Consider the following 26083-nt stretch of genomic DNA (forward strand, 5'->3'; position numbering starts at 1 on the left):
TTAGTGCTATGTATACCCTGTATGAATACACACATTATTATTTGTATAATTTTAGTTTTTAAAGAAGCTTGTATTAGAAACAGATCTCTCTCTCTCCATATATATAAGATGATATATGGTGTGTGTATGTATGGGTATGTATGTGTGTGTGTATGTATATATGAATGCATGCATGCATTTTTTCCATATACCTACATAAAAAGTATTTCTTTACACTATTTTTTTGGTTTCAAAAATGTCTGAGTGGCTCCTTGTTCATCACTAATCATGAATTCCTAAGACTTGTACAGTTTTTCCCCAACCCTACTGTTTGACAGAAAGCTATGAGGTCATAGGTAAAGTGCCCATCCAAAAGATTCCCCTCTACACTGGACCTGGGTATATAGTAATGTCTCTTTATAGACCCTAGTCCCCCAAACTGCTACATTTGGCCTAATTCCATAAGTCCCATGCAATATAGATTTCAGAAGACAAGAAAATCTGACAATAGCCCAAGAGAGGAAGCAAGATTTCTTTTTATAAATAAGGAAAAATCAAGACACTGACTTTTTACCAATATGAAATTGGAGGATCTGAGTCCTAGCTGCTAGTACTTACACTGTATGGGGCAGCTAGGTAGAGATGTGGATAGAGCACTGGCCCTGAAGTTGGGAGTACCCGTGTTCAAATCTGAACTCATACACTTACTAGCTGTGTGATCCTAGGCATGTCACTGTATGAGATGATTATGGAATTGAGTCAAATTAAACTCTGAGGATGGGGTCTGGAAGATACCCAGCCCCACCCCAGTATAGTTAGTTTAAAAGTTTATTGTGTGTCAAATTCTCACTGTCTCCTTTAAGTTCTATTGCCAATTAACAGTATTTTTACTTCTGCTCAGTCTCCCCTCTTGTCAGCTACATCTTATTTTATTTGGAATCCATCATGTGTCAGAACCCCAGTCCCTACTGAGTGGGTCAGGGAGTTTGCCCACCAATTCAATACTTGGGACTCAAGAAGAAAGGGCAGGCGATCACAGGGCTCAGCACAGGATGCAGCAATTAAGTTGAGAACAGGTGTTAAGTGACATGTTTCTTTTTCTCAGAGCAGAATCCCCTTGACCTTAGGGTCCCAACAATGGATTACTCTTTTATTCTTTATTCTATTTCTTTGATTTCCCAACATAGCCGAAGATAAATTTTAACCCTGTCATCCTTCTAAAATTAACACGATTACAAAACAATGCTGAAACACCTGAGTGACTCTTCCTGTTATTCAAGTTGAATATCTTTAGAGACAGGGGCCAGGAGAGGGGAAGGAGGAGTCAGTGGGAACTGTGAGATCTGAAACATCTGACTGTCACTCCCCGTTCCCTCTTCCTTCAGTTTGACCTTGTTCCCCCTTCCCTTTTCACCCTTGTTCCTGGAACACGTATGCATGTCTCCATACGTTGATCACAAGCTAAACACGCACCCTGGGTGAGACAAGGTTGGATGTTAGATTGTGAGCTCTCCCTAGTGTGCATGGGAACTTCCCCCCAGACCAACATTCCTATAAAAGCTCAAGGCATGTATTAGCTATTGTGACTCAGTTATTGAGTTTGCCCATTCCTGCAGGAATGTAATAAATCTGTCTCTGCTTGACTTGGTGGTCTCCTCAAGTTATTTGGGTAAACTAAGACAGTTTACCCCAAACATCACTTACTCTCAAATGCCTTAAACGTCTGGAGCCATCTCCAGTTATCCTGATATGTATCTTGCCACTGTACCCACATGGTGCTGGAGAAGAGTGTGAGGCTGGTGACTCTGTATAGCCCTCCTTCTCCTAAAATCCAACTCACTACAAATCATGACATGAACTCAATGTCATGATCCTCTTCCTGAACAAAGGACAAACAACAACTTAGACTGTGGGTCCAAAATCATAGATTCCTCATAGGGCTAGGGAACCATCCCAAACTGAGAATACTCTGAAGCTCTTCAGCAATTGTGTTCTTGACCAGCTGAAGCCAAAAACCACTTGACTCCACCAAAATGTCATTCTAACAAATATGCTTTCAGATACATTAAGTTTGTGCTTGGGTTGTTTTTCATTTTCTGACATCGCCATGAATTTACCCAAAAAAGGCAATTTAGTAAGCATCTGTTGCTTAGTGGCAATAAGCCTCCCCAAATCCTAATTCAGTAATCAAAATCCCAAACAATGTTTTCATCCTTTAACCCTAATGCCCAAGATCTCCTGGTTACCCCTCTAAAGATAAATAACATTAAATACTTGCACTCAAGATTATAATCTAATCTAACATCTACAACATATTCACAAACAATAATGCAAGGCAGTGTGAGAAATACCATCTGAGAGGTATAAACTAACAAGACTTTAGAAAAAGGAAAGATTACTTCTAATTTCCTACACCAGCCCAACTGGACTACTCATTTCCATGGATGATTTGCACTTTCTTGGCTCTGAACTTTTGCCCCCAACCAAGAACATCCTAGTCCTTCATCTTTCCATGTTTAGCTCAAATGCATTCTTCTTTAAAGCTTTCCTAATGTCCTCTGCCAGAAGTATACTTTTATTCCTCAGAACTTTTAAAGCTCTTCATACCATTCATAGAATTACTTACACACTGACTTGTAGGGTAGCTATCTGTGTTTATGTCTAATCTCATCTACTGAGTATAAGCCTCTTGAGGACAAGCAGTGTATCACATTTGTCATATATTCCCCACAGAATTACAGAACCATATGCATTTATTATAGAATCTTATGCATTCTTTTTCTTTAAGAATTGAGTTGAACTAGTGAGGTTTTATACTGTGCTTTGAAGATACTCATTTGTAGACTCAGACCATGAGGTAATTGATATGATGGCCCAATTAAGTCCAAAATTTAAACAATATAGTGTAATTCGTATTAAAAGAAATTGTCCAAAAATTTTAAAACCACATGTAGATTCTGTGTGGCATTTAGTGGATAAAGAGCTACCCTAAAAACCAAGAAGACTAGGGCAGCTAGGTGGCACAGTAGATAAAGCACCAGTCCTGAATTCAGGAGGATCTGAGTTCAAATCCATCCTCAGACACTTAACATTTACTAGCTGTATGACCCTGGGCAAGTCACTTAACCCTCATTTCCCCACAAAAACAAACAAACAAAAAAACGCCCCCAAAACAAGATTTCGGTGCAAGTTCTCCCTCTAATACAAACTGGCTCTATGATCCTCAGTAAGTCACATAACTTCTCAGGAAATTCCCTAAGACTTTAAAGTTGCAAAGAAACTACAAACTTGTGTTGGTCAAGGGAATTTTCTCACCAGGCATTCCCTATACCAGTGAAATCAAAGATCTATCTTTTATCCCTAAAGATGATATGTTATTTCAATTACATATATTTAATTTAAAAATTGAATATGTTGCATACCCTTTAATCCAGCAATACCACTGCTAGGTTTATATCCCAAAAACATCCCGAAAAAGACCTATTTGTACAAAAATATTTATAGTAGTTCTTTTTGTGGTGGCTAAGAATTGAAAATCAAAGGAATGCCCATCAATTAGGGAATGGCTAAACAAGCTGTGGTATATGATCATGATGGAATATTACTGTGCTCTAAGAAATGACAAGCAGGATGATTTCAGAAAAGCCTGGAAGAATTTTATGAATTGATGTATAGTGAAGTGAGCAGAACCAGAACGTTGTACACAGTGACAGCAATATTGTTTGATGAAGAACTGTGAATGACTTAACTATTCTCAGCAATACAATTATCTAAGACAATTCCAAAGGACTAATGAAACATACTACCCACCTCCAAAGAAAGAACTGATATTGATTGAAAAGACTGAAGCATGCTATTTTTGTTTCATTTGTTTTTCTTTTTTGCACGTTTTCTTATACAAAATTACTAATATGTTAATGGTTTACATAATTGCACATGTATAACCTACATCTTATCGCTTATCAACTCTGGGAAAGGGGAGGGGAGGGAGGGATGGAGGGATAGAATTTGGAACTCAAAACTTCAAATAAAAACGCTTATTATTTTAAAAAATTGAAAGTGAATATGTATCCAAGTTGAAAAGCTGAAATAGGAATTTCTTAAAATGTTAATATGGCTCAATTTTTATTTTGGCTCAGAATTCTAGGATTAAAAAATGCTCAGAAATTTTTAGAGAAGATACATTAAATATAAATAACAACAGAGTAAAACATGTTAACATCTATGTGTTTCTCTAAAACAAGTAAACTTGCAATAACTTGTTTCCAGTTTTTGAAAAAGTTAGTGGTAATATATGTAAGAAATTAATCAATCAATAAACATATTAAGCAATTAATCTATGCCAGTTACTGAGCTAAGTATTGGAGATATACAGAAAGGCATAAAACACAAAACCAAATTTTTATAGAGTTAAAATTCAAGATTGCAAATATAAAAACCACCCCACATTTCAAGTGTCATTGACAACTGCAATACTAAGAATGCATGTATCAGGAATGGTTGAGAAGGAATAAAATGATTTAGATTTTAAAATGTGTCAATTATTTCATGGTCAAATGCCAATCAGGAAAACCTGCTCAATGGTTCGGGAGTCCAACACTACATATCCTATTTTGTGTACATCTAATGGAATATGAATCATTTGTCATTAAAGGCCTTCTTAGATAGGTCAAGGTTGCTAGAGTTTGTTGCTTTGTATCTTTTAGTTTAAAGAATGCTCTAAATTCAATGTTTTTAACTTTTCAATCTATGGGGAAGAAAAAAAAACTTCCTATAAACTGAGATTAATGCCTGCTAATGCACTGAAGAAAGAAAAACTGAAACCTTCCCTCTCCTATAAAAACAAAATAGTGTGGCCTCTGTTTCTTTTCTGATAAGAGTCTTAAATACCAAACAGTTAACTGCATAATAACATTTACTGGCAGCCAGGCAGCCTGCTTAGCAGATATATAAAGCAGGTAAAAGGAGAAAAAGTTAATTTCTTGGCTGAATGATTCCATCGGTAGCTATAGGGCAAACTAGAAAGTCTTTTAGTAAAGTAGCAGTTGATTCTTCTATCAATCTGCAGCACACATACTCTTCCAAGGAATGCATTAAATATGAAAATCATATCCCGTTATCATCTGTTTCCAGCTTTCAGCCCAGTAAGCTTTTCTTAATGAATGCTGTAGCCTAAGGGACAAGCATGCTGTTGGCTTTTCTGAATAATGGAGTGATGCTACCATTTTTGCTTATTACAATATCGACTAGCTGAGGGGGTTTCACACATAGTCACAAGTGACTACTCTTGCCAGCATGCTCCAAGTTATTACAAGATGTTTTTAGACATTTCATCTAAAAGAGCTTTACTGCTTTTAGTGAAGAAAACATCTATGGTCTTGAACTGTATCATTTATATGGAGATAGGAAGAAGGATTAGAAGCCTGCATTACGGCAGATATATAGCAGAATATATTTAAGTATTCCTTGTCAATCTTTTTGTCTGTTGCTTAGATATGCAATCATTTTTTCACTTCTTCTGTGAAAAAGGTCAAAATGTACAAAATTATAAATACAAAGGAAGAATCAAAATAGCACATTTTGTTTATTTTTCATTTAGGACACATTTCAGAGTTTATGAAACCATTGTTTCCTAGGAAAATTAAAAGGTAGGCCAAAAGACATTCAGCTTTCCTTTCTTTGATTTTTGTTCTTTATATTAACAGAATTGTCTTTCAGTATATCTAATAAGAATTGAAAGCAATAACTCAGTCGTTTAAATTATTTCATTTAAGACTTAATCAAAATGTATTTTGTAACAGAAGTATTCTCAATAAAATCTTAATTTTAAATTATTAACACTTTAGAAATCCTATGTATAAAACTTATTTATTCCAACTTTTTAAGTACCTTTTCATCACTGTCTTGTAGTATGCCTTTCACTCCCAGGCTATTTTTTGTCGATAGGTGTATTTTCTTGATCTGAGCCTCATATTCCACCTAAATACAAATAAAGCCAATACTAAAAACCATGTTATGACCAATAATCTATTTCACCAATTAGTTATAGTGTATAAGTAATAAAGTAGAAAATGAGAACTGATTTTTGTCACTTGGAAATTCTTATCTCAGAAAATTTATGATATCAAACAAAATTTAAGATGTCTAAAAATTCATAGGATCACAGAATCTACAGAAATTATCTATTACAATCTATTCATTTTACAGATGAAGGACCTAGTCTATAAAATTTTGGGTGCATTTCCACACACACACACACACACACACACACACACACAAGTTTACTGAGTTTTCAGTCATTACTTATCAAGGGAAGTAAGGTCTTAATATAAGAAGTGACTAGTTGATAAATTTGTTAGGAGATCATATTTAAAACCTTTTGGCTGTCCATTAAGTTTGACTTAGTGTAAAATGCAAAATTCAGTCCTGTCCACATTCTATGATGCCATAATAAAGTTTGATACTATATAGACAACACTATAGAGTAATTAATTAAACCACAAACTTAGTTTATTATATTATTTTACAATGAACCAGAAGCGTGAAGTATAAATTTGCTAACATCACAAATAACTACAGAAAGATATCTTTATCACCACTACATTTCTTAAATGAAGTGAAATAATCAGACCTGCTTAAAAGCAGGGCAAAAAAGCATTGTTTCACTATGTCATTAATTAAAACCTTAAAACATAATTGTGGTCCATTATAGATATATATTAGAACATTTAAAAAATTTAGCTGTGCTAACATTACAATTCAAAACATAGCTGACTAATAAATAACAAAACTTATAACCAAGATCTTAATCTAATAAAAGACAAAATCTGTACCTTATTTTCAAATATAAAATAGGTAATAATGTCTGAAATAGATTTGGTTTCTTGAAATATTTTAAAACTCTAAATTTCATCTGTTGCCCCATTTTGCCTGCACTTTTAAAAATTTACAGAATGCTATGAATATAAAAGATAAATGGTCTAAAACAGATATTATTTTTAGTGTCCTAAAACAATTACAAATGATTTTTTAAAATAAGTAAAGAGGAAGATAAAGAAAAAAGCAACCAAGGAAAGAATCTACCTCTTTAAATATAGAAACTATTCCTTCAAATATATTATTTAATTTTCTTTGCCCTTAAAGGTAAAAATGGACATTCTGTACAGATTTAAAGGAAAAAATATTTTAAGAGAAAAATACTAACAAAAATATGTTTAGTTTGTCAAAACAGAAATTCTTTACTTCCACAATTTCCACAATTCCACAATTTCCAAAATTTTACCTAGCCTATGACCTGTCAAGTTAGTCAGAATGTTTTCATAAACCTTACATACATTGGAATCATGCCAGTGTTTTACCATTCTCTGTTCATCCATTTCTGAGTAGTAACTGCCAAAGCCAGTGCCTGTTCTCAATAGACATAAGTGCTTTATTCAACTCATTCTAACCTATTAAATGTGAATTGATAGCAACATAAGGACTTGAAAAAAGGGTAGAAAAGCACATTGTAGGAGTCCAGTCAGTATTGATATCAATGCATTTGAAAGATTTAATGAATGGTAGGTACTTTCTTCTAAATTAACACTGTAAATAGAACTTGTACATTTTAAAATCAGAACTGGTAACTGATATAAAATGTGATTTTTTCACCTTGAGGAATAGAGCTTCTCTAAAAATTCTTTACTCTTTCTGAGCCTTGTAATTTGTACACACAATGATGGTAGTAGAGTATAAAAAGCCCTCTGTGACATATTGGCTGTGTGAACTTAGGCAAGTCACTTAACTTCTCAGGGCTGTGGGCAGCTGTACAACAAATGTTAGGTTGCAGAGCAGTATTGTTAGAAGGGATTTTTTCACTGATTTCTCACAACAGTGATATTACAGGTTCAGACAAAGACAGATGTGTGTGTGTGTGTGTGTGTGAGTGTGTGTGTAAGAGAGAGAGAAAGATTGAGATTATTCTAAATCTTAGTGCAGTTTTAAGCTATTAAAATTTATATTTTAGATCCAAATCTCAGTAATATAGAATAATTACCATATTATTATTCACTGGGTTGTATATTTGGATTTATGTCTATATTTACAAATTTAGATAACCACTCAATTTCTGTCCCCCTTCCAGCTAGGTTATTTTCCAAATTAACTAATGAACATATGTTCATATATTATATAGAATATAATCTACATTAAATACTTGACAGCAATCCTTCCAAAATCTATTCTACTCAAGTTTTTAGCACTGGTTGAAATTTCAGGGACCACATTCTTAACTGCCTAAATTTCTTAATTTCTTCTCCATTCAGGTATTACAGTTTTTATTAATTTTATTTTATAATATCTTAATGGCCTGCTCTACTTTCTCCTAACAAAAGCAGCCTACTTCAACTCCTATTCCAAAATATTTCCTTCAGGTCATACTCCTTATTATTAACTCTCAATACTTTGGGTCCTAAATTACTTCTGTTTATACAGTATCTTCTAATTCCAAGCATCTCCATAAATAATAATCTCTCAGATACCACTTTGCAAAACACAGCTTTAGTAAAATCCAGGTATTATTAAACTGACCCCAAAAGAAACATAAAAGCTGATCTTTATGTTAACTTTTTAGTTTGCACACTATACTGGGCTTTATGCTTGATACACACGAAGTCTGAATACAGGAGGACTTTTCTATTGTATCCATGGCTTATTACTGAAAAACAGATTGATACAGCACAATAAAAAGGACATATACATAAACTTAAATGTCTAGCAATTCTTTTATTCCTTAGACTAGTGCATCTAAAATAGCTTTCCTTGAGGCAATGCTTTTCTAAAGGCTAAAGATTCTGCTTCTGGCAGAGTCACTAGTGTTATCTTGCCAGTATTGATCACTTTATTCATTGCAATTGTATCCTCAGCATCTAGTACAGTGCCTGGCACATAATAAGTGCTAGTGCTTAATGAATGCTTAACTTAAAATTTTTCCTTATTATTTATTTACACTGTCCTAAGTACTTGTCTTCACTTCCGGTCATCTTATCTGCCTCTTTTCTGTAAGTAGTGGACAACTGGACTTAGGAGTCCAATGTAGTGGAAGTATTGTCCACTGGAGTAGACAACTGGACATGAATTCAAATGCTACTTCAAACAGTAACTTAAAGGCCTGATTCCTGAGCAAGTCACTTCACCTCTCAGCTTGCTCATTTGTCAAATGAGTCAAGTGAATTAGATGGCTTCTATACTTGCTTGCAACTCTTTATGATCCCTGTGATCACTGGGTTCATTCTATTTTTGCTTCCTCAGGTTCATCACTCATAATCAACTCTCAATAATCACCATAGTATTAATCCCTATATCTTGGGATATTCATATGCTTCAACATGTATAAATTTGGATAACTAATGAATGCATGTCTCTTCAACTAACTAGTCATGTTATTTTGATCATACTTTCTAAATTGACTGAACATATCATTAAGAGGTTCAAAAGTACTATTAAAATTTAGATACACAATTTTATAATTACATGAAGCAGAAACATATTGTTACTGACAATGTATGTGCCCCACAGAAATTCGGCTACTAAAGGTTTTAAGTCCCTGTGAGGTAGTGTATAAAATCCTCAAAGGACAGAAGTCAGAAACATTTTTGTACCTCACTGGCATAGTGCCTGGCATGTAGTAAAGGCTCAATGAACATTTGCTAAATTTAGACTGGGAATGTAAACAACAGCAAGAATAACAGCAATAAACCCCCCCAATAAATATGCAGAAGAAAGTTCAGGAAAAGTCACTGAAACAAATGGTATGATTCTGTTACAACCTTGTTAAAGTTAATATACACATTTTAAAACAATTTGTAAAAAGAAATATAGGGATAAATATACAATCATATACATTCATGTTTTTGTTGTTTTTATTTCTTTTACCTATAAATGGAAATTAAAGTAAAATCAATATAATTTTAAAATGAATTTAAATAAAGAATGTAAAAATTAGTTACAAAATTGGGGAGCAGAAGAGAAAACATATAATATTCCTAAATATTAAATTTCAACTTTTATTATTTCTATTAGGTCTGTTTTTCTATCAGATAACTAGCAACTGATTAAGTGGATAACTGCATAGTATATTTAATTAGATAAAAAGAGACACTTTAAAAATCAGATAGACCAATTTTTCAATTAAATTTAATACAACAAATATTTATTCAACACCTATTATGTGCAAGAAACTACACTAGGTATCAAGGGGTGAATAAAACAGAGGCCCTACCCTTAAGAACTTAGTCTAGAAGAGAGAAAAAGATAAGTTCATTAGTAAATATAATATAAAGTATGTTTAAATGTTTAAGAGAAGTACAAAGAAAATCTTATGTCTTCAAAAGTCATCAGTGAAATGCTATGTAGCCATGACTAAGGAATTAGGAAATATTTTTTAAAAGTCACTCTCAAAAAACCTTAGTCTAGTTTATTTCTATCTGGAGCATTTAGAATAAGGAGGGTGAATGCCATCTATTATTTAAGAAATAACATCTAAATCATGTGATATAGCTCGCTAGTTTGCATATATAATCAGTACTCATAATGGGGGGCAAAGAGATAGTCACTGAAATCATGATTAAAAATGTTAAGACCAGTACCTCTGAAGATTCACTTATTTCACACTGTTTATGTTCTTGAAAAGAAGAGATATAACCACTTCTGAAAAATGTTTCTTCTTATAAACTCAAAAAAGTACATGGAGTACATCTATGTTTAAGTTTTAAGTTTTGGGTTTGTTTTTTATTACACTGTTTTAATGGCTCTAGGACAGTCTTTTAATTCACTGTCTGCCTAGAAGACAACAATTCATACTAAACAGAGCTCTGGGAGTTCCAACAATTTCCCATGTAGAACTCTGCCTATGCTATAGAACTGTGCATACCCTTTGACCCAGCAATACCACTGATAGGTTTATATCCCAAAGACACCCCCCAAAAGAGAAAAAGACCTATTTGTACAAAAATATTTATAGGAGGGCACTAGGTGGTGCAGTGGATAAAGCACCGGCCCTGAATTCAGGAGGACCTGAGTTCAAATCTGGCCTCAGACACTTGACACTTACTAGCTGTGTGACCCTGGGCAAGTCACTTAACCCCCATTGCCCACCCCCAAAAATTTTTTAAAATATATTTATAGCAGCTCTTTTTGTGGTGACTAAGAATTGGAAATCAAAGGAATGCCCATCAACTGGGTAATGGCTAAACAAACTATGGTATATGATGGTGATGGAATATTATTGTGCTATAAGAAATGCCAAGCAGAAAGGCCTGGAAAGGCACGTATGAACTGATGTATAGTGAAGTGAGCAGAACTAAGAGAACATTATGCACAGAGAAAGCAATACTGTTTGATGAAGAAATGTGAATGACATGACTTTTCTCAACAATACAATGATCCAAGACAATCCCAAAGGACTATTGATAAAACATACTATTCACCTCCAAAGAACTGATATTAATGGAACAGACTGAAGTATGCTATTTTTCACTTTCCTTAATTTTTCTTTTATTCAAGTTTTCTTATACAATTTTACTAATATGATAATGTTTTAAACATAATCGTACATGTATAACCTACATATGATTGCTTACCACCTCTGGGAGACAGGAAAGGAGAGAGGGAAGGAGGGATAAAAATTGGAACCCAAAACTATAAATAAAAATGTTTATTACAATGGCCAAAAAAAAGAAAATAAAAGGAGAACTTTGCTTTGCCTCAGACACTTAGTAGCTGGGTGGCCATGGAGCAAGTCACTTCATCGTGTCTGCTTCCATTTCTTCACCTATAGAATGAGCTGGAGAAGGAAATGCCAAACCATTTCAGTATCTTTGATCTTTGCCAAGAAAACCCCAAATGGGGTAATAAAAAGTCAGACCCAACTGAAACAACTGAACAAATCTAGCCTAAATCTTTTTCACTCACATTTTTGATGGAATTCAAATAAGTGCTCATTTTTCCATGTAACAAAATAACTTTTCATATATTTGAAGGAAGAGTGCCATAGTGGATTAAGCACTTGGATTAAGGATTTGGAATCAAGAAAGCCTGAATTTTATTCTGGTCTCAGATACTACTTATGTGATGGTCCTGAGCAAGTCACTTAACTACCCTCTGCCTCCATTTCCTCATCTGAAAAATAGGAATAATGATAGTACCTCGCAGGGTTGTTGTGGATATCAAATAAGATAAACAATGTAAAGGCATCTGTAAAACTATAAACATATATATGTATGTGTGTATATACATATGTATGTATGTATATATTACCTAAAACCCAAAGCTATGATTATGTAACATCACACAAAGGAAGAACTTTTAAAAATTCAATCTCTGAATTTCCTAAATATTTGGTCTATTAATAGAGAACACATGGCTTTTAGCTGGAATTTTCAACGTTTACACCAAAGTGAGGCTGTAACTATACAGAGATACTATTTCCCTTTTACCTCTTCATTTAAAAATAACTTATGGGGAAGCTAGATGGTGCAGTGGATAGAGCACCGGCCCTGGATTCAGGAGTACCTGAGTTCAAATCCAGCCTCAGACACTTAACACTTACTAGCTGTGTGACCCTGGGCAAGTCACTTAACCCCAATTGCCTCACTTAAAAAAAATAATAACTTATAATAATAATATCATTAAAGATTATATATGATTCTGCAAAGTGATATAGCTAGGATTAGAACCAATATTTCAAACCTCGGTTATGTACTATTTCCATTATACCATATCTTCTTTACATAAATCTAATTTTCTAATCTTATAGACACGTTTAAAAAAAGAGCTAACCAATGAAAGGTACATCAAGAAGGATTCTCTTATAGTTCCTATATATATATATATATTTTTTTTTTTTTTAGGCAATAGGGGTTAAGTGACTTGCCCATGGTCACACAGCTAGTAAGTGTCAAGTGTCTGAGGCCGGATTTGAACTCAGGTACTCCTGAATCCAGGGCCGGTGCTTTAACCACTGCGCCATCTAGCTGCCCCAGTTCCTATATATTTTGCTACTATTCAGGGGTATGCATGGCTTATAAAGTGGCAAGGAAAGAGCCTAGAATAATCATAGGATTGCAATGCTCAAATCAATTATTTTAGGTTTAAAGGAATCCTAAGACACAAAATTAAGAAAAATGGAGGCAAATTCGTTAAGGTCAGTTGTTCCCCTCTTCTACCCTTTTCCATCAAAACCAATTCATTCTATGGCTGGAACAAAGAAATCTAAATTGAGAGGTAAGAACATTCATGGAAGGCTGTTAGTAAGGAAATTCTACTTACCATACATAATAGAATCAAAATAAGTTTAAATTCAATTCAATTTAATAAAGGTTTGTTAGAGGTGGTTCTAATGTTAATACTCTTTTAGTTGAGGTTTGACGTTGGGATGAAATGAGGCACTTAAAAATCAGTGAACAGTTATTAACAAAAGGAGATTTCTTTATCCTAACATATCAAGGATATGCAATAAGGATACAGTGGCACTTGGTTCTGGCCTCAGCCCCTCCCTCTCCTTTCCATCTGATAACCCATCAGGTCATCAGAGCAGTATCCCAGTGAAGGACATAGTGACTCAAGAGGTCTTAAGAAATCTTTTAAATTAAAGGGACCCAGACTCCAAAAAATAGCTAAGTTTTATACTTGCATATGACTAGGAAGCTTCATCAGGGAAACTGGGTCCCAGGAAGAGTTTTGACTCCTATTAGGAAAATCTAATCTCTGTCAAAGAGGGAAAAAGGAGGAGCCTAGGCCTACCCCATGTTGTGGATGGGGGCAAAGAAACACTGAAAATATTAGTTCTATCACAGTATTTATTAAACATTTACTATGTCATAGACACTGTGCTTGGTATAGGGACAGAAAGACAAAAATGAAAATGAAAAAAGTCCCTACCTTCAAGGGGCATATGTGCATGGATAAGTAAATGCAAACTAGAAACAAAGTAAATAAAAAGTAGCTAGAGAAGAACAGATCAGGAAAAGGTTTGTTCACAAAGAGGAAGTTAAGCTGAGCTCAGGCAAGGAGGGACAATACTGGAGGATTATAAAAAAAGTAGGAAATGGGATGTTGTATATATGTAAATGCAAATAGGAGAATCTGGCTAGAGCTTGAAGTAAAGAGTAGTGTCTAATCAACCTAGGAAGATAAATTAGTAAGACTATGAAGGTCCGTAAATTCTATGGGAAAATTATTTCATTATTTATTATTATTGTTGGAACCTAGTTTTACATGAATAGAAAATTGTCTAACCTAAAGTGTACAAAAGACATCTGGAAACTGCCTACATGCAGTTTGTGAGCTAGTACCCTTGTCTGACATCTAGAGAATATAAGACTCACAGAGACTATAGAGGAGGGAGCTTCAATTTCTTCATCGGTAAAATACGGCTAATAATGGCACCTACCTGCCAGGGCTGCTGTGAAGTTCAAATGACACAATAATTAGAACAGTGCCTGAAACATAGCAAGTACTATATAAATGTTAACTATTATTATCCTTTTATTAAGTATTATTATTTCAATAATTCAATAATTTTAGCTTTTGAGTGTAATTAGTATAGAATATATAATTTTCTATGAGGATTCAGAAATACATTCAACTTAACTGATGTTATCTGACTGGCAAAAAGTTTTGTGTTATGTTGTAAAATCCATAACAATATTGTTTATGCTATTGCTAGGGTTCTAATATTTCTTTTATTGTTATTTCTAGAAAATTGTTGCCTAAGAAATTGTTAATCTGAAAAATGATACCTAGAGGGCGATACAATTGTATCTTTAGAAAATCAACTTTCTCTTTTTAATCTGGATGTTGTTAATTATGAATTGAGCTGTTAAAAAAAATGTGGTCATAATGTCTGAAAATTGTTAAGTATTTAATTGAGTATATTTTGGTTGAAAATGGATTAAGTTTGGAGGCCCTTTCTATTTCAGTAGGGTCATAAGAACTTATCAGCCTTGCTAACTGTATGCTGTGATATACTAGAGTAATGAAGTAATTTGCTAAGAAACTAGGACCTCTCACAGCTGAAGTAAAAGGGTTTACAAGTTTCTGTAAAAATAAGTAATTCTTATCTGATAGATTGTTTGGCCATCACTTATGAAAACTACAAAACTGTACCTGGAAGAGTATGTAATGAAATTACATATTTTAATTTAGTATCTCCAGACCTTAGATTTAAGCATTTTATTTTGCCTTAGACATTAATAGGCAATATGGATACTTCCTAGTCTGGAGACTCATAGCAAGCAAGTAGCTAAAATCTGTGAACTATCTGATATATTCATTGTTTGTGTGAAATTCCAGAATATGATTATTCTTATTTTTTAATGATTTCTGATCCAGGATGTACTTAAATAAAAAAGGAAAAACCAAATGATGCATACTTCTATTTATTATTAATTTCTCTGGAGGTGGATAGCATCTTCCTCCACAGGTCCTTTGTAATTGATTTAAATATTTACAATATTTGAGGGGCAGCTAGGTGGCACAGTGGATAGAGCACTGGCCCTGGAGTCAGGAGGACCTGAGTTCAAATCCGACCCTGTGTGACCCTGAGCAAGTCACTTAACCCCAATTGCCTCACCAAAAAAATTAATTAATTAATTATTTACAATATTTGGAATAGCTTAGTCATTTGTGAGAAAATAATGGGGTTCTATGAGACCCAGAGAGCCTGGCTGACCTTTCTTAAGGTCAGCCCAGAGTCAGGAGAATTTCAAAGGAAATGTAAATTGAACTTCCTGATTACCTAAAGGAAGTTAGCTCATGGACCACCCTCCTCAAGTCCAGTAAACCAATAGATTTGAATGATGCTGGCCAATTAGCTTTGAGTAGTGTGGAAGGCTACCACTCTAACATGCTCTCTTGGTTTTGGAACTTGGGAGGGAGCAGACACAGCCCACTCTTGCTCCCCACTATCTCTCCTTCTTAACTTTCTGAGCCAAGTGCTCTTTTTACTAATATTTAATATGCTTTAATAAATGCTTAATGCCCCAAACTGGTGCATATGTTTCCCTAAAACTTGGGACAGAAATAGGACAACCCCATATAATTTTAATTGCCACACATTCAGTTATTCTTCAAACAATATTGCTTTTACTGTAAATGATGTTCTCTTGGTTTTGCTCATTTCACTCTTTGTTATTTCATGTAAACCTTTCCAAGCTTTTTAAAACCAACCTGCTTATAATTTCTTATATCAAAGTAGTATTCTGTCACAATCATATACCACAACTTGTTTAGCCACTCCCCAGTTGATGGGCATTCCCTCAATTTCCAGTTCTTTGATATCACAAAGAGAACTGCAACAAATATTTTAGAACATAGAGGTTCTTTTCATTTTTCCCTGATCACCTTGAGAAACAGACCTAATAGTGTTATTGCTGGGTCAAAGGGTATAGAGTTTTTAACCCTTTGGGCAAAATTTCAGATTGTTCTCCAAAATGGTTGGAGCAATTCATAGTTCCACCAAAGTGTATTAGTGTCCCAATTTTTCCACATTCCCTCCAACATTTGTAATTTCCCCCTTCTATTACTTTAGTTAATTTGATACATGTATGATGGTATCTCAAAGTTGTTTTAATTTGTATTTTTCTGACCAATAATAATTCAGAACACTTTTCATATGTATATGTAGACATGAATGTGTGTATGTATATATGTGTATATCTTTGATTTCTTCATCCAAAAACTGCTTCTTCATATTCTTTGACCTTTTATCAATTGGTGAAGGACTTATATAAATTTGACAAAGTTCGCTGTGTATTTAAGCTATGAGACCTTTATCCTAGAAACTGTCTATAAATGTTCTACCAAATTTTCTGCTTACCTTCTCATCTTGGCTACAATGGTTTTATTTGTACAAAACGTTTTTAATTTAATGAAATCAAAATTACCTATTTTACATCTCACAATGCTCTCTCTCATTTATTCATAAGTCCTTCTCTTATACATAAGTCTGATAGGTAATGTGTTCCATGTTCTTCTCATTTATGTGATATCTCCCTTTATACCTAAGACATGTCTCCTTGATGCCATGTTGATTGGTTTAGAATCATTGCCTATTACTTTCTAGTTTTGAAAGTAGGTAAAGGCTATATAACAACATTACCTTCATTTTCTGAAGTCTGTCTGTATTTCTAGTGAAGCTTCCAATATGGGCCTGAATTTGATGACATTGTTTTAGATATTCTTGGTTTCGAATGTGAGCCTTTCTTTCTGATTCACATATTTCTTTCAGGTATTTCTTTAGTTTTATATACTGTAGTTTAGTTCTAGAAAACAAATGCAGATTTTAAAAATAAAGCTAGATTTTGAGCAACAAACTTAAGAAAATATTTTTACATATGCACGGAATTACTTTAATACAATATTCAAAAAGCATGCTACTTGGGTTACTCTATCCTTCATGCTGAAATTTTAAAAGTTGAAAGTTATGTATCCACAGAAAGAAAATTAAAGTAGCATTCCTGAAATTATTTATACTGCCTAGATATGATCATAGCTCTCCTGAGAAACTTATAGAAAATTACATTATATTATTCATGGTATAAAGCCCTAGTTAGATTTACTTCATACAATCAAATGTAATTTTTAAGTACTATCTACATAGACACATTAAAATAAATAACATATTAGCAGTTTTATCACATGGTAAGCTATTTTAAAATTACCAGCTCAACTAGAAATAGGACCAACTAGGAAACCACAACTCATAAAGCATTAAAAATGTCAAATTTTTAATTATTTAAGAAAAGATTATATTTAGAAAACAAATAAATGCTTGCTACAAATTATAAGCTAACTTTCAATAAGTTGTCCTCTAGTGTTTGGCATCGCATAATAGCAATAATGTTAATAGCTGATATTTATAAATGGCTTTAAGGTAAAGTAAAAAGTATTTTACAAATAATCTCAATCTCTCTCTCTCTCTCTCTCTCTCTCTAACAATCTGTGACAAAGGTTCTACCTGTATTCTTGTCCCCATTTCATCTCCATCTCAAAGTCCAGCATTCTTGCCACTTGACCACATTGTCTCAAGACATATACAATGATTTTTTTTTAATGTAAGCTCCTTGTGGATTTTGTCAGTCAATAGCAAATGGAGGAAGGGGTGGCATCAAGGAGGGACTGAAGTAGAAGGTGAGTTGAGCTCTGAAATAAACTAGGGATTCTAAGAGATGGAAGTAAGGGAGGTATGCACTGCACACATAGATAGCCACCTGGGCAAAAGAGGAGAAAAGAATGAACTATCACAGCAAAACAGTGTTTCTCTGGACCACAGAGTGAAAAAAGGGAAGTAATTTGGGAAGCTATAAAGGTAAGGTTGATTGAACTAGGCTATGAAAAACCTTAAACAATTTCTATTATACCCTAGAGGCAACAGAAAACCGTGGAAATGTATTTAGCAGGGGAGTGACACAACTTGTGCTTTGGGAAATTTGGCAGCAGTACCCCAAGGGACAGACTTGAAGCAAGGAGATCAACTAGGATACTACTGCAATAGTCTAGGGAAGAAATGATGAGGGCATGAACTAGTGAAGCAAAAAAGGGACAGATACAAGAGATGTTGCAGACTTAGAATTCACAAGACATGGCAATTGATTAAATATAGGTAGTGAGGAAGAGTGAAAAGTTGTAGGTTACTCTTAAGATTGTGAATTAGGGCTACTGGAAAAATGGTAGTGACCTTGACATAAACAGGAAAGTTTGGAAGAGGGGTGGATTTGGGATAAAAGAAAATGAGTTGGGGCAGCTAGGTGACACAGTGGATAGAGCACTGGCCCTGGATTCAGGAGGACCTGAGTTCAAATCCGTCCCCAGACACTTGATATTTGGTGAGGCAATTGGGGTTAAGTGACTTGCCCAGTGTCCCAAAGCTAGTAAATGTCAAGTGTTTGAGGCCAGATTTGAACTCAGGTCCTCCTGAATCCAGGGCCAGTGCGCTATACACTGTGTCACCTAGCTGCCCCCTGTTCTATTATATATTGAAATGTTCTTTTTTTGGTGCTTAGGTTTCAAGTTTAAAAATTTAAATTTAAACAAAAAGTATCAAATGTTCAATAAACTTCAAGAAGAATAGAAACTGAGAAAAGATTCCATATCAGATTCATCAGTTAAATCACTGACATCTTTGGAGAATGATTAAGCTGATTAAGGACATTCAAAAGCTAGAGTTGAGAAGTGACCAAAAGGAGAGGAACTGGAGGAATTGAGAGTATAACTTTTTCAAGGAATGTGGCTGTGAAAAATAAAGAAACAAGGATATATAGAGGGGATAGCAGAGACAAGTACATTTTTTTAAAGGACGGGAGAAAGCTGGACACATTTGCAGAAAACAAGGAAAAAGCCATTAGAAAGGGAACATGATTAGAGAGTCTGGGTGATTGTGAGAGCAATCTAGTCAAGAAGATAGTAGGGGGATGAGATCAAGGGTAAGTGTATAGATGTTGGCTTTAGTGAGGGGAAAAAGGCCTCTACCCTATGAGAAACCAGAATAAATGAACAAAGAATCAAGGATGATGTCAAAGGGTTTTGAGATGTAGAGATGGGGAGGAGAGGACCTCAACTAGGAGTCCTATATATAGTTGAGCTGGTAGTTTTACAATAGCTTGTAATGTGATGAGCTTCTAATAGCAGTGAATGGTCTCTAGTTTCTCAGTAAAGTATGAGACAAAACTGTCTGCTGAGAGTTGAAAAAAGAGCAGTGTAAGGGACTTAACAAGAGAAGGTTTGGAACAACTGATGTGGGAATTTTGAGAGAAAATCAATTAGTTACCATATTAAATTTTCATCCACAAAGGAATGAAATTTTCAAAGTTTGTTAGGACAGTAAAATGTCTTGGCCTATTTCTTCTGGGAATTTAGTGTTTCTATCATTTAGCAGAGTAAGTTATTATGCAGTCTATATCAAGAAAAAAAAAGGCCCAAAGACATGTAATGGGGGAATGGGGTATGGGTTGGGTTAGGGGTTGGGGTTCTTAGGAATTCCTCTTTAAAGAATTACACCCTCCTGCACACAAAAGTAGTTAGAATAAGGTGGTAGTTTATTTAGGGAAGGGAAAGGTGGGGGGAGGGAAACCATGAAAGAAATCCTTGGACTTCTCATGGGGAGATAGGCACAAAGCACTCGGCTCAGAGGTACCAATCTCCGTGAGCAGGAGATTGGCAGGTATTTTTATAGGACTGATGGGGGGAGGGGTGACCATTTGACTGTGGAAAGTTCCTTTAGTGGGGGAGGACCATCCCCCACTGGTAGTGACTAGAGGAATTGGTCGAGGGGTAGCTACAGGATCCCTCTTCAGGACACAAAGGCCGAAGCCACACCCAAATCTATCTCCCCAGGGTAAGGGAGACCAGAATGAAGGGTGGGAATCCGAAGCTAGTTCAGTCCAATCTGGTTCCGCTTATCTCTCTAGGTGAATCTGTCCTCTGGTTTAGTTTCTCAAGGAGAAGGTTCCTTGATGTACCCCAGAGAACTTCTGGGGTGCTCTGCACCCCATGACAGACAGAAAAAAGTATCCCCCTTTAAAACAAGAAATCCTAGAGACATCTAAAATGACTCAAATCAAGACCCCAAATCTCTCACTATAGATCATGCAGTAAATTGGTTGAAGATCCATTAAGAAAATTCTGCATTTACAATCATACAGTCTAGTTCATTTAAAATCTGGCCCCCCAAAAGGAATAAAAAGTAGAAACCACAAAAAGATATAATGAAAAGAACATAATTTTCATTTTGTTCTAATTTTTTTAAGTAAATCCAATTACACATCATACATTTTGTAATCTTTATAGAACAAAAAGAGAAGAGCAAAGGTACTATAAAAACAGATCTAGTATGATATTTGAAACTATGTAATATTTTAAGCTACATAATATCTTATGTAATATGTATATAATCATGGGTATCAATTATATTAAAAATTATTGCCACTATCATTACTTACCTACATATATCAGATTGGGAATACTCATAAAGTTTTCTTTCCAGATCTAATCTCTTCTTTTCACTGCAATATTGAAAAAAATGCCTTATAAGTAAATTAGCAACAAAATTAATATCCAAGATCTGTAAAAGGGTTTAGCTTATAAACATGCTTCTGCAACTGTATGTGGTGCCCATGTCTAATGATAATGTCATGGGGCGCAGAGCACCCCAGAATTTCTCTGGGGCACACCGAGGAATCTTCTCCTTGAGAAACTAAACCAGAGGACAGATAACGCCTAGAGGAACCAAATCGGACTGAGCTAGCTTGGGATTCCTACCCTTCATTCTGGTCTCCCTTATCCTGGGGAGATAAGTTTGGGTGTGGCTTCGGCCTTTGTGTTCTGAGGAGGGATCCATAGCCACCCCTCACCCAATTCCTTTAGTCCCTACCAGTGGGGGATGGTCCTCCACTGCTCACCCAATTCCCCCAGCTACCACCAGTGGGGGATGGTCCTCTCTCACTAAAGGAACTTTTCACGGGCAGATGGTCCACCCCCATCAGTCCTCTATAAAAGTACCTTCCGGTCTCCTGTTCGAGGAGATTTGGTACCTCTGAGCCATGTGCTTTATGCCAAATCTCCCCATGAAAAGTCTAAGGATTTCTTTCATGGTTTCCCTCCCCCCACCCTTCCCTTCCCTTGCTCCTAAATAAACTATCACCTTGTTCTAACTAATTTTTGTGTGTAAGAGGGTGTAATTCTTTAAAGAGGAATTCCCAAGAACCCCAACTCCCACCAACCCGTACTCATTTTCCACTATATCAATAATATTAACTAACATTTATATAGCACTTTAAAGTTTTACAATGTGCTTTCCTTATAGCAAACACCCAAGGTAGGTAGGTATTATATTATTATTTCAATTTTGTTGATGGGAAAAGTCTAAGTGATTTACTCAGAATCACACAGCTTAGTAGACAAATGTTAGAACTACATCTTTATATAAGATCTTCTGACTCCAAATTGGGAGCTTCTCACTGTTTTCTTCCAAGCAACAGATATACTCAGAGGTAATCAAGGAAGTCAAATATGTAAAAGGACAAAAATGATTGACAAAGAGGAAGGATTGACAAAGCAAATATAGAAACAAAGCAGAAGGAACGGGTATATCTCAGGAATCTTTGAGAAAGACTTTTTCAAAGTAGATTTTCATGAAAATAAAAGGGAAACGAGAAAATATTTAAATGTAAGGCCAGGATAACATTTCCTGCACAAACTGATCTAACTTACTTCTGACATGGACAGGATTACAGTGTGGGTACAAAGAAAAACTTAATTCTGGGTTTAGGGCAGGCCAGATCTCAGTTGAGTTTGCCCCTTCTGACTAAAATTCAAACTAGCTTTAGTATCAGTATTTTAACTCCCTCAAATTTGTCTTACTATTTTTTTCCCTAATGCCTTTATCTTACTGCTCTTTACTATTTCCCAGTAACAAACATAAACTCACAAGAACAGTGCAATAGAAACTTCAGGGGGAAAAATCAAGGAAGTGAGGCACATAACATAATTTAAATGTGAATGGTCTGGTTGGGGTCAGAGGTATGATTAGCGAATAAAGTATTTTAATTAACGACAAACTACCACACCTAAGGTTGCAATTAAGAAATTCCTTGTGAAATAAAAATTCAAACATCTCAAAAGTTTTACCTTACACCCAGGAAAATGGCAAAGACAGAATATTAAAGGAATTAAAGTCAATAGTACAGGGGTGGAGAATATTGCATATGATGTTAGATTTTTCAATGTTAATTTTGCTGAACTTTCTTTTTTTTTTTATTCTCTAAGTGATGGCTGTCTGGGAGAGAGGTTAAGGAAGGAAGACAGGAGCAAGTGGAAGGAATTAAAAACAAAATATCAATAAAAATATTTTAAGGAGTTCTTTAAAACTAGCTAGTTTTACTGGCTAGTAATTATGGTCTCATTGGAAACAGAAATTCAGGTTTATATTAAGTGAGAAAGATATAAAATAGGGCCACAACAGTTACTATTTTTAGGGCTTTAATATTCTCATTAGATACACTGCCTGATTTCCTTTAGATTTATTTTTTTCTTTCTATTGGCTCTGGCAAAGTGTTGGGGTTTTTCTCCACCTGACTGGACCAAAACATTCACTGAAATTTTCTTCAGGCTTGGTTTCTGCAACCCAATATAATCCCAGGGTTTTTTTTTCAAAACTATTCATTTAATTCCTGTGTTGGAGACCCTTCATTTTCATCCCATCTGCTATTTGTGCCTGTTATCTACTAGGGCTTTGTCTTGGATCCTCAACTCTTTTTCCTTTAAATTCTTTTATATAGTAGTTTTCCTAATCTTTGTGACTTTGAATACTACCATTCATAATCAAATTTTAATTTAATTTCAAGAATAATTTTGGAATATTCCTAAACCTGGGGATATTGTGTCCAGAACCAATAGGAATTTCAGTCTATTTTCATGTTTTATTTTTCCCCTTACTATTGTCTTCAGAATTATGAGGGAATTGAATTAATTCAGGATTCATTCATCAAAATTATAAGTAAACTTATAAGGGATGTAGAAGTTTCTATGGAAATGTATTCTCTTTACACTAATGCTTAAATATTATGAAATAAGTCAAATATATTAATTAATCCATCCATTACTTTCATCACTATTCAATCCCTCCTGTTCACTTCCAGTATTCTACTAAATTATGACATGGAGAACTGGGAAAGATTCAGAGAAAAAAATTCAAAAATTACTAACCTTTCATAGTGGAAAAAGTTAAAGGAGTCATAAAGTTATTCATTTGAATGAAAGGCTAAAAATAATAAGCTTTAAGAATAACAATGATAGCGAGATAGCAATAGTGTAGTGGATAGAGTTGATCCTAGAGTCAGGAAGAACTGGCTATTTCTGAAATAGACTAGTTAACTGTAAGACTTTGGGGCATATCACAATCTCTCAGAGCCAGGCAAGTTCTCAAATCCAGAAGTTCTGAAAATTTTTATGTCATGGACTCTTTTGGCAGTCTGGTAGAGCCTAAAGACTTCTGCTCAAAAAAAAAAAGTTTTTAAATGCACAAAATAAATGGGATAACTACAGAAACAAATTGTACTGAAATACACTTATCAAGATATTTTAATAAACAAGATTATAGACTCCAGATGGCAAACCATTGTTCTAGTCCGGTGATGATATCAAAATCAAATATGAATAGGGGCCAGTATATAAGAATCACTAAGGATTCATATTGACTTAGAAAACCACATACTAACATTATTTATGTTCTACTGCATTTTTATTTAATTTGTTAAGTATTTCTCAATTACATTTTAATCTGGTTCACTGCACTTAGTAGTGTTGTGAGCCCAGTGGTGACACCTCTACTCTATGGTAAAAATTTCAGAGCAGGTGCCAATCTGTACTGATATTTTCCCAAGAGTTCCCTCCACCAGTGAAATCCCATGCCCAGTCCAAATAAGAATAAGAACTGACATTTATATAGCATTTCAAAGTTTACAAAATGGTTTACAAACAACATCACATTTAAACTCACAACAACATTCCAAGGAAGATGTGATAATTATCCCTAATTTCAGAAGAGAAAACTGAGTCTGAGATGGAATTCAAACACAAGTCTTCTTAACTCCAAATCTGGTGTTCTTTCCAGTATGCCACTTTGCTTCAAATGTTCACTTCATTGCAAAAAAGATTTATTATACATGTACTGTGTGCTAGGTTCTGTGACAGCCATCAGATATAAATACATAAAAAAAAAATTTATTAAATGTCCAGCTGATCTCAATCTCTACTAAAGACAGAGCAAGAGAAAATGGGCTTGATATTTAGAAAGATATTTGGGTATGGGGGGGGGGGGGACTTACTAAAAGGGCTACTTAATATAGGAATAAATGCCAAGAATGGCTGCCTTCCCTGTTTTCCTCAACTGGACCAGCACCAGAAGTTCTCAAACTCTCCCCACCCCCATCAAAAGAACACCAAGACTCACAGGGCCCCACAACAGCACCCCATTCTCCAAGGAACAAGACAAGTTTGTCCTGTTCCAATGGTTCTACTTTGGCCTAGAACCATACAAACCCAAACAATATTGGCTGATTAGAATCAGCCTCTTTCCCTCTGAATGGCTAGATGGGGGTGGGTCAGGGATATGGACAGAAATGGAATAACAATGAATTGATGAATACAACCCCTAAAACCAAAGGAGTCTCAACCCTTATATTTATCTTTATTTAATCTACATACTATTGGTTTGGTCAAATGTGTGGGGGATTTATATATCGTAATTGGCATATATGTAAAAGGCTCTAGCGCCCTTTCTTATCTTAAATATAAAACAATGCTTGTCTCAGATACCTTTGGCTACTCAGAATTAATCTGAAGTTCCCAGCAGTACTGATTTCTTGGTTGCAGGTTTGGCCTTACTTCTCAGGTACCTAACAAAAATGAGACCTAAGAGTGAGAGTGAAGTGCTTCTGGTATCCTTTTTACATGAGAGAATTTCATGGATGCTTATATGCTTTTTTTTTTTTAAGTGAGGCAATTGGGGTTAAGTGACTTGCCCAGGGTCACACAGCTAGTAAGTGTTAAGTGTCTGAGGCCGGATTTGAACCCAGGTACTCCTGACTCCAGGGCCGGTGCTCTATCCACTGCGCCACCTAGCTGCCCCATGCTTATATGCTTTTAATAAAATTTATGGCTTCATCAGAGGAACGTGTAGCTATGATCTTAAGAGTCTTTGATTAAACAGTATAACTCACAACAAAAAGGAAGAGGAAGCAGTTCTTCACAGAATTATAGAATGTCAGAGTTGGAATAGATCTCAGTGACCATTTAATCTAAGTTATACTCAACAAGAAACCCCAACACCATACCCAACAAGTGATTATTCAGTCTTTACTAGAAAACCTCAATTTAAGTGAACAAGCTCCCATCATATCCCTTTCCATATTTAAATAGCTTTGTTACATTAACAAACCATGTCTTCCCTTATATCAAATTCAAAATTGCATCTTTGCACCTTCTACTTATTGTTCCTGGTTCTTTCATGTGGGGTTAATCTCTCTTCTACAAGACAGCCTTTCAAATATTTGGACATAGCTATAGTGTT

The 26083-nt window shown here is 34.9% G+C and overlaps 1 protein-coding gene across 6 annotated transcripts in view; it reads right to left on the minus strand.

Annotated features, from left to right (window-relative positions):
- Positions 1–26083, minus strand: part of KIZ (kizuna centrosomal protein) — a 234001-nt gene that overhangs the window by 183182 nt on the left and 24736 nt on the right. For 3 of the 6 annotated variants that reach the window (XM_043989452.1, XM_043989450.1, XM_043989449.1), the window contains exons 2-4: positions 20955–21017; positions 17117–17279; positions 5869–5958 (exon numbers count right to left, since the gene is read on the minus strand). In XM_043989452.1, the coding sequence (XP_043845387.1) occupies positions 5869–5958; positions 17117–17279; positions 20955–21017 (316 nt within the window). The remainder of the gene's footprint in view (positions 1–5868; positions 5959–17116; positions 17280–20954; positions 21018–26083) is intronic. The other 3 variants (XM_043989451.1, XM_043989453.1, XM_043989455.1) reach the window with 3 other exon arrangements.

The sequence above is a fragment of the Dromiciops gliroides genome, chromosome 2 (genome assembly GCF_019393635.1).
Source record: "Dromiciops gliroides isolate mDroGli1 chromosome 2, mDroGli1.pri, whole genome shotgun sequence".
NCBI lineage: Eukaryota > Metazoa > Chordata > Mammalia > Microbiotheria > Microbiotheriidae > Dromiciops > Dromiciops gliroides.